This window comes from Podarcis tiliguerta, assembly GCF_965153285.1.
Source record: "Podarcis tiliguerta genome assembly, chromosome: 7".
NCBI lineage: Eukaryota > Metazoa > Chordata > Lepidosauria > Squamata > Lacertidae > Podarcis > Podarcis tiliguerta.
Window position 1 is genome coordinate 44,377,583 of NC_139540.1, and position 10,205 is coordinate 44,387,787.

A 10,205-nucleotide genomic window follows, 5' to 3' on the forward strand; every position below is an offset into this window, starting at 1 on the left:
CCATAACGTCCAGTGGAAATTACTCCTTAGTAAGTGTGTTTAGGATTACAACCTGAAGTGGCATAGATGATCTAGAATTTTAAAATCTTGGCTATCAACCATTCTTATTATTATTAATGTGAAACACCTTTTTTGATACATGGCAATCAGAAGCACACTTCTGATTTTACTATCAAAGACCTTCCTTCAACTTCTAAATCTTTCCTACCTGCAGAACAACAAAATTGTTCTGGATGATCAAGTTAGAATACATCTATTTGAACTTATTTCTTGACACACACACCATACAAGGTTACATGCTTCATAGCACTGAATGAACTTGCAAGTCCTTGAAGAAAGTTGTCCAATACAAATCAAAAAGCTTTGATTTCAAAACTTAAAATAGTCAGGGAGAGCCTCCATTATCACCTCTTCCATTTAGTAAGCTGTTTACTACAAGCAGCAAACAATATACAAGCAGCAAACAATAATCTAATCGGCAGGGCTTTCAAAAAAAGAAAAATTATGGCTAAACCTTACCATCAAAATGGGGTAATTTCTACTTACCGGTCTTCTAAAACTGTAATTGTTTCATGCAATGATTTTTGTTGCTCTCTAAGCTGCTGGTTTTTGGTGTAAAACTCTTCGAGTCTTTCTGCATCCCTAAACGTATATGAAAATTAATTTACAGCAGTTGTCTATGTGATATATGCATTTTCATTAAGCAGAAATCACATTAAAGTTAACAAAGTAAGAAAACTGTGCTAACCAGACTAATAAAGCGACTCATCTGCAGTACAAAGCACATTACTCACATGGTCACAGTTCCATTGGCTTCCACTATAAGTAACATGAATTTGACAGAGGAGAAGGATGGTGCTTGATGGAAGAGGGAAGTGGTAGCATAGTACAACAAAATTATAGCTATTCTGCGCAAAGTTTTCTGTCAAGGAAAACTTTGCATTAGAATGGGCTGCAGGGAATTATTTAAATGAGAAAAGATAACCAAATTACAGTGCAAGCCTATGCAGGTTTTCTCACAAGTCCCAGTGTGTTCAGTGGAGTTTACTCTCAGGCAGGAGAATAGAGCTGTGAAACCTTAATGAATCAGAATGGTGAAGTTGTCCTACATGTATGGATAGGATGCTCACAATTTTTTAAAAAAAGAAGCAGTACATAGGGAGGTTTAACAATTTCTTCCCCTTAGCTGTGATCCCCCTGAACCCCCTACAACATGGAAATGACCCTCAGAAAAGACACTCCCATGGTCTCAGTGAAAATCAGAGTCCCTTATGCTCAGCATTAAAAATAAAGAAGATTGATGCTACACTCTACACATTTACACATATAATGTGTGGTAGTTATGTCCCAGATTGGTTTATAGAGCAGGGAGAACATGGTGGAATCAGATAAACAAATACAGTCATACCTTGAAAGTCAAACAGCTTAGTTCCCGAATGTTTTGGCTCCCGAATGTTGCAAACCCAGAAGTGACTGTTCTGGTCTGTGAACTATTTTTGGAAGCCAAACGTCTGACGAGGCTTCTGTAGCTTCCGATTGGCTGCAGGAGCTTGGCTGCAGTCACGCTTTGGAAGTCGAACCGACTTCCGGAATGGATTCCGTTCGACTTCCAAGGTACGACTGTAATAGTCTGGCCAAACTATTATTTGTTTAATTTATTCAATTTATATGTTGTCTTTCTGAAGGAGCCTAAATTAAATGCAGTGGTGGCAGCACTGCACATTTACACATGTTATTGGCCTGATCTTAGAAAAGGGATGGAAGGCCCACATCTAATAACAAACGGGTGTGCAGGTGGGAAATGTACAATCCTCTTGTTTACACCTTTTAGTTCTCTGTAACTCAAGCAGTTCAGGGCTGGTTTTTGTTAGATTTAGTCAGTGGCAATAAAACAAACACAATTTAACTAATGCAAGAAGGATTTTTACTAACAATAACTGCAATTATGTGAGGATAACATGGAAGCCATATTAACAGTAGCAACAACTGATCTGGCACCTCTTTTTAAATGCTGGCAGTCAAGCTTTGAGAACAACAGACACCAAATATAAACAGTTCTATTCAAAACTGACTGGAGTGCGTAGTAGTTTTCCAGACTTGCTTTAGAAGCTGCTATATCTTAGGGACTTAAGCTTGCAGCTCAGCTATGAACAGCTACTGGGTGGCATTAGGCAAACTAGTATTTCTTACTCACGTGAAACAAAGGGAACATTACAGCGATACTGTACTGACAGTACTTTAAACAATAGTGCTATCCTGCTATCCTATGTATGTTCACTAAGAATAAATTCTCACTATATCCAAAAGGGGGTTGCTTCCAGTTAAGTATGCATAGCATGCAGATCAAACAAACACTAAATAGGATTGCCAGCTTGAGTTTCTCACACACAAACCTGAATGCCTGTTATAGGCATAGTGATTGTGCCAGTAAAGAAAGCAACCACCTAAGACAGCATAAGAAATGCACAACATGGTGGCCTAGGCAACTGAATGCAATCCTCTAATCATGCATAAAAGTGCCACCTGTGGCTCAGAAAGCTTCCAATTTTAGTCTAAAGCTAGAATTTATTCTAAAGCTAAGCAGCACTTATATTACATTAAAGCAGAATTTCTAAGCAAACTTACCCGAGAGCAAATTGCATTAAACTCACTCAGACCTACTTCTGAGTAAACATGTTCAGGCTACTTTGTTGTAATGAAGTCACTTGCTAGGAAATATATGTCACTGAACACAGAGTATTTACTATGAATGAAGCATGGGTAGGATCACTTGGTTCTAAGTACACTCACATTCTAAGAACGGAGCAAAAAGCGTAAAAAGAGAGAGAAAATAGTGCATGATGGTCATGATGCTGCTTGACAAAACTGACAAGCTCTTCAGCTATGAAAATAGCCTCCCTAATGAGTGGTCCCTGACCCTGCATTTCCAAGACCATTAGCCTCACCGCTCAACCAGGGTGCAGCATAAGGAGCTCATTGTCTGGCTGGTTATCAGTGCTGAAATATTAAACCTCAGGTATTCAGAAAGAGTTGGGGAGAACAAGAACTCCTATAGAAGACTGTTATATCTACAATGCACTACTTGTAGGATGATTCCAGCAAGTAATAATTAAGCCATTTAGCTTGGTATGTATTAAATCTCAAGAGAAAGTCATCAATAATACCCATCTTCCACCAACTCTGAGCTGAGGATGGAAACTTTTTAACAAGGAGATATACATGACAATATTATTCCAAACACAATCACTCTACAACAAAGTTTAAATTGAAGTTGGAGTACAGAAATGTTTTTGGAAATTTGTGTACAGGCTGAAATGAATTTAGCAGACGTATCTCTCCCCCCCCCCCCGCCCCGAAACATTAGCAACTTTATCCTATACAAGTTACTTAGAAACATAAGAAGAGCCCTGTGGGATTAGGCCAAAGGACCATATAATCCAGCATTCTGTAGTCACAGGGAAGCTTGAATGCAGGGCTTGAGTACAATGATACTCTCCGCACTTGTGATTCTTAGCCACTGGCATTCAAGGGCACACTGCAGTCCAACAGTGAAGGCTAAACACAGCCTCCACAACTATGTGCTGTGTGAATAGGTATTTCCTTTTGTCTGTCCTGAATCTTCCAGGGATTTAGTATTATGAGAGGTGGAGAGAAAAAATCCTCCCTATCCACTTTCTCCACACTTGCCTAATTCTTGCCCACTTCTATCCTATCTCTCCTTACGCACTTTTCCCCTACACTAAAGAGCCCCAAAGGTTACAACCTTTGCTCATAAGGAAGTTGTTCCAGCCCCTTGATCATTTTGATTGCCCTTTCCCAAATCCTTTTCAGCTCAACATTAACATTTTCAAGGGGAAGCAACCAGAACCGTTTGCAATATTCCAAATGTGGTATCGCCATAAATTTGTATTAATGGTATTCTGATACTGGGAGGTTTTCAATTCCTTCCTAATAATAGTCTTTTTCACAGCAGCCACACAGTGGGTCAACACCTTCATCAAGCTATCTACTACGACCTTGGGTATCATTCCTACTCAGTCACTGCCAGTTCAGGCCCCATTAGTGTATATGTGAAATTAGAATTGTTTGGCACCATGTGCATCACTTTACATAAAATTGAACTTGCCATATTACTGCCTATTCACCCAGATTGGACAGCCCTCACATTCACAACTCCTTTTTATTTCAACAATCTTGACAATTTGGTATCATCAGCAAACATGGCTACCTTACTGCTCACCCCTAACTCTGGATCATTAATAAAAAAGTTTTTAAAAAGTTAAACACTAGTCTCAATAATGATCCATAAAGAGGTTACTTTCTACATCTTTCAGTTGGAGAACTATTGGAGAACTATTTATTCCTTTTCTCTGCTTTCTGCTGCTTAACCAGTTACAGATCCATAAGCGGACCTCTCCTATTATTCCTTAACTCCAAAGCTTATTCAAGGCTTTGACAAGTGACTTTATAAAAGGCGTTTTAAAAATATACCTATATCTACATCCTTGCTGATATTCTACAAGGTTAGTGAGACAGGACTTACCCTTGCAGAAATCATGCTGGTTCTACTTCAGTAAGACTTGATGAATTTATAAGTAAATTCAACCAAGTTCCATGAGACTTGTTCCAAAGAAAGTGTGCATAGTACTGCAGTTTTAATGTAACAGCTAAACATAAGAAATGTTGCTTCTATTACAATCCCTGCGATATTGTCCTGAACCTTTTGCTTTATCATTCCTAGAAAAGGAGATAGTAGGCTCTGTCTGAAAAACCAGCCTCTGAGGACCAGTTAGTAAATGCAACTATTTCCATCAAATTAAGAATTGTAGCATATGAGGAGATACTTACAAACACCTTTCTGTTTTCAGCTTGGTGATCTTTGCCAGTAATCCTAATGAAAGAGAAACAGAAAAGCAAGAATTTATATTTTGAACCTCCATATACAAATTAATGAAGAATAATGTCTTTATATGTATATGTAGAAACTACCAACAAATGCATACATTTGGGGCTAAATTATAGGGTTATTGTTCTGAACAAGTTATTTCAGAAATTTATAGTTTGTTTTTCAGTTACTTCAGTTCTCAAAAGATGGTAATGAACCAATGGTTCCTAGGATGATGTCTCCAAGGATAGCCCTGAAAAAAGCACATTATAGAAATCTAGCTAAGAAGTTGCTAGCACTCCAGATGGTAAAGAGAATTGGTGCAACATGAATACAAGAACTAGTTCACTCTTCTGTTTTGCCAGCTCCCATTGGTCAGGGTTCTGGGCATTTTTTTTTGCTAGTTACTAAGGCCGGCTGACATTTATTGATCCCGGTAATCAAGGGTGTTACATTCCTGAACCACAGCTGGAAGAATGGTGACTACTGATTGCTTTAAAAAAAAATCAAATTCATCAGAGCTCATGCTTCTGTTTTGAAAGCAACAGTCATTACCACACATTAATGCCATGTCCCATTACAGAAGAAAGGCAAAATAGAAAATGCATGAAAATGACTTCAAAAGAAAAATTAAGGGAAGACAGGAAAGGAGGGCTCTTATCTCTTTAAGCACTCAAATGTGCTTGATCATGTAGATCAGTTAGGAAATAGTTTTTCTTAAAATGTGGCTGCAATTTGGCAAGACAATTAGATATCTGGAATTAAGACCCCTAATAAAGTGCTCTACTTTAATCCTTCTCCACACCCATCAGAAGGTATGAGACTGCACAACAATGAGGCTCCTGTAAGAACAGGTAGTCTGTTTGGCATAGTTTTTGGTATTTTAACACTAGCAGCCTCAGTTGCTACTGAATAAGCTGTACTACGAAGGCAAAACTATAGTAATACTACTTCGCTTGAATTCAGGAATTATCAGAATATTTCAGAAATCTTTCTGGAGCAATCCTAAATCAATAAATTAGAATTCGGGCATGAAGTCTGTTGGATAAATTCTGAAAAATTATGTTTGCTTTGCAGATCACTAGAACTTTTATTTTTTTCTCCACTATTCTCTTTCAATAAAACAGACTGCCTCATAACCCATCAAAGATGTAGTATTTGTGCTTAAATCATATTAGTCCTAATGAGATTTTTAAAAAGTAAGTAAACTTGCCTTAACAGCGTTACCCTTGTGTCTCCCCAAAAAATGTATGAGAGACAGACAACACAGACCAATACCCATTAAATGCATGGCAAGAGTAAGATTTACCACTTACTTATTTCTGCCAGCTTGCTGCGCACACAATTTTCATTTAGGTTAGACTAAACTGAATTATAACCTATGAAATTCTGCAAAGGGTGGAACTACACATTACACACATTTCCCAAATGAGTGTTTGCTGTTCAACAGTAATGTTTGAACATTTGTGGGGGAAACTGGAGGGTGAGTGGTGAGATGTCTTATCCATGCTCATCCACTGATTCTCCTCCACAACCCTCTTCCCAGGACTTCACACACATACCCAAGTCACCCAATTTGATTTATTTCAGGTTTCAGAGTTGGATGCGTGTGTGGAATGTGTGGGGGGGAGGGAAGCCATCGGGATGGATTACAAGGGAAAGGTTTGCCACCTCCTCCCATAAAATCTCCCCTAAAAATTCCTCCCTTACACTAACATAATATATACAGTGGTACCTCAGTTCTCGAACATCTCCGTTGACGAACGTTTCAGAACTTGAACGCTGTGAACCCAGAAGTAAATGCTTCAATTTTCGAATGCACCTCAGAAGTCGAACAGGAAACATGGATTCCGCTGAGTGCAAGACCCTGAAGCCTAGCTGTCAGCTATTGAGTTTCAGTTTTCGAACATTTCGGAACTCAAATGGTCTTCTAGAACAGATTATGTTTGAAAACCGAGGTACCACTGTAGTTCCATCCTTAGCATAACTTCTGGGAAGGTTTTTCATAACCATGTTAATATCCTGTGCTTTTATTCTGATAATCAGGCTTGTGAGTTCATCATCACACAACAATGAATTTGTCTAATTGAAGCCATGAACCAAAGCAGAGAGAAAAGTTGTGACATGCAATGAAGGTTGAGTCTGAAGCCTTGGCATTCAGCACTAAGTGCAGTATGCAACTTATTAGACTGTATTTTCCTCCAAAGCATGTTGTTAAAAATTAGAAGAAACATAACATCATCATTTGATTGCTTTCTTGGTAGCACAAGAATGAAGTTTGCACATGGAAAAACAACAAAATGACACAGTACAACCAATGTAAGCACCAGGCACTTATTTCTCTGGCTACTGTCAATTTTGCTGACATTTAGAATTCAAAATTCATGAGTCAGCTTTAATTCATATTTATAGACTTCAGGAACAAGTAAAGTCCAGGCAAGTCTGTGTTTGATGTGTCTTAAATATCACTGTACCCAGTTCTATAGGAGGGACCCCACCTTTTGCAAAAATTAACTATCCTTCAGGCATGTCTTTGATGTACTCATGCAGCATCTAACTTTACTAATCATTGTGTAGAACATAGAAACAAAGGTTTAGGCATGAAAAAATCTGCCTTATGGCAAGGCTGCACTGACACACCCATAGTCAATCTAACTAGATTTATTCAGTGTCATTTATTTCAGGGGGACCTATTTCCAAGAATATACAGGCCTATGTATTTTCGAAAGGTCATGCCCATGTTTTTAGTATTCCAAACTGCAAAAGAACATTAGATTAGTTAAAAAAAAAAAAGTGTCTAAAGTTTTCTGTTATTCGGCTTCATGACATAAAGGCACTCCTTAGATTGCAAAATCCTGAGTTGATGAAGTCTCAGCATGTGCCTCACTGACGACATTGCACCCACTGTAAAAACTCAGTTGAAGAATGAAGTGAGCCAAAAGGATTAAAGCTAATAAACCTAGTAAGTTCAGTAAATGATTTGTGGCCTATAGAAGGTAAAATATATTGAGGAAATTACTATGCCTCTCACACCCCATCTTTTATCAGGCTCCCTTAATCCAAGTGAGAGGGTAGGGGTAACTGCAGCAAGGAAGTGTAGACTTCTGCTATATTGTTGAATGCATTAACCTGGGCTGTTTTAATTATTCTATGTGCAACATTCCCAGATATCACTTTCTCTATTGGATTTTAATCTGGCCTGCTACAATCCTTGGTATCCCTAGTAGCTTGGACACCGTTTTCTGCAACAGGCAAAACACAGCCTGTTATTTGGATGTATCTGTTCCCCAATACAGTGGTACTTCGGTTTACGAACTTAATTTGTTCCAGAAGTCCGTTCTTAAAGGGTTCTTAAACTGAGGCACGCTTTCCCTATTGAGGCCTCCCGCCACCGGTGCCCTTCCACCATTCGTCTTCCGAGGCAAAGTTCGCTAACCGGGACACCTACTTCTGGTTTTGCAGAGTTCGTTGCCCGAATAGTTTGTTAACAGGACTGTTTGTAAACCAAGGTACCACTGTACTGTATAGGCTAGTTTGCTAGGTGAAATCAGCTGTTGGTTTTCTTCCTGCCCTTTAAATATATTTGTTGTTTTTACCCGTTTTTAATTATCTTATGTGTAAACTGCCTTGAGATGGCAGTTTGGAAGGCAATTAATAAATTAATTGTAATAACAACAACAACAACAACAACAACAACAACAACTCTGCTGTTGCCTGTTAATATTGCTGGCATTCCTGGGAATGAGCTGCATGATTCTGTCTGCATATAGAATGCAAATGCATGAAGTCTCACAGCTGCTACTTCTGGCATGTGTGCATGTGTGTAAGATATATCTCCTGTTATGAGACGGGGGCTGCAATCTTATAAGACACAAGAGTCTATGTCCAATTGAAAGGGACTAAGTTCTCACTTAAAATGCATAGATTTGTTCTGCATGATTAGCTCCATCAGGGTCTCCATAAGAATCTCTTGTGGTTTCATTGTCATTTCTACATTCCAAGAACAACAGCTAGAAAATACTTATGTACACCATACCTTGCTCAATTTCTACATCATAGATACTCTGGTGAGGATTTAGACTGGAAACTACATCAGCATTCTGCAAAATATTAACTCTGTTTCACAGTTCATTGTAAAAAATCCAGCAGGAGAATCATAGAATCATAGAATCATAGAGTTGGAAGAGACCACAAGGGTCATCGAGTCCAACCCCCTGCCAAGCAGGAAACACCATCAGAGCACTCCTGACATATGGTTGTCAAGACTGATAAACCAGAAAATCTTATTTTAAGATTATTCAGTTGCCAGAGTGTTCAAAACTTCAGTATGTCTAGGTACAAAACATTCTGCTTAAGCAACTGAACATTGAAAAGATCAGGTCTAGTCAAACAATATCAACTCAACATCAACCCACATTCATCTGCAATTATCATACACACCCCACCATATGATTAACATCTTGCTGTTTTCACCAAATGTTCTCTGAGCAAGGCACAAATACCAGCTGATCAAGAGCTAATTATGATGTATTTATTTGGTAAACACACTGGCCTGTTATAGATCAGCAACCATAACATTACCTTTTACTTCTTTATCATGGCATTCCTTCAATTTGGACCACAATTCCTTGAAGTAATCAGGAGCAGGTTCTGTGGAGTTTGGACTTCCACAAGTTCCTCCAGAGGTGCTCATCTTGTGTTTTCTGTTTTGAGTGTTTCACTTGTCTTTATGCAGTTCTTGCTGTTTGCCACTCTTTTAGTTTTACATCACACCGCTGATTTATTTTAAAAAGAAAATTAGATGCCTGCAATGACAGGTTGAAAACATTTACAGTGTATGACTTGCAACAGTTGGGAAAACACATGGCTGCTTTCTTGTTCCCTTAAGCTCCTTTTCTTCCAGCAGGGGAAGCAATACGGGGATGTATTATTCTTACATACAGGCATGCAGGTTTGGTAACAGCATCCTTTAATCTTCTAGTTCAGGAAGTCTTTCTTTTGTCTGTATGCTACAATTTTATTGCCTTGTATTGTTTTACTTGCTGATTGTTTTACTTGCTGATTGATTTATGGCATGCTACTGTATTCTACTGCATAGTTTCCTTTATAGCATGTTACTGTATTCTACTACATAGCTTGCTTTAATATGCTATGGGGGCCTTTGGGCTGAAAAGCAGTACATAAATGAAATGAATGGTGATGATGATGATGATGATACCCTTGTATAACCTGAATAGTAATTAGCTCAGGCTAAGTGGCCTTGAATTAACTTGTTTCCTCTGGAACCTGTAGCCTAGTGCCCAGGGCATCAGGTACAAGT

At 38.5% G+C, this 10,205-nt stretch overlaps 1 protein-coding gene across 3 annotated transcripts in view; it reads right to left on the reverse strand.

The window, feature by feature from the left end:
- Window positions 1–9,602, reverse strand: part of RBBP8 (RB binding protein 8, endonuclease) — a 30,834-nt gene extending 21,232 nt beyond the window's left edge. For 2 of the 3 annotated variants that reach the window (XM_083451626.1, XM_083451624.1), the window contains exons 1-3: window positions 9,467–9,602; window positions 4,849–4,891; window positions 547–642 (exon numbers count right to left, since the gene is read on the reverse strand). In XM_083451626.1, the coding sequence (XP_083307752.1) occupies window positions 547–642; window positions 4,849–4,891; window positions 9,467–9,578 (251 nt within the window). In that variant the 5' untranslated portion in view covers window positions 9,579–9,602. Of the gene's footprint in view, window positions 1–546; window positions 643–794; window positions 966–4,848; window positions 4,892–9,466 lie in introns of those variants that run through there. The other variant, XM_083451625.1, reaches the window with a different exon arrangement.
- Between the last annotated feature and the right edge of the window lie 603 nt (window positions 9,603–10,205).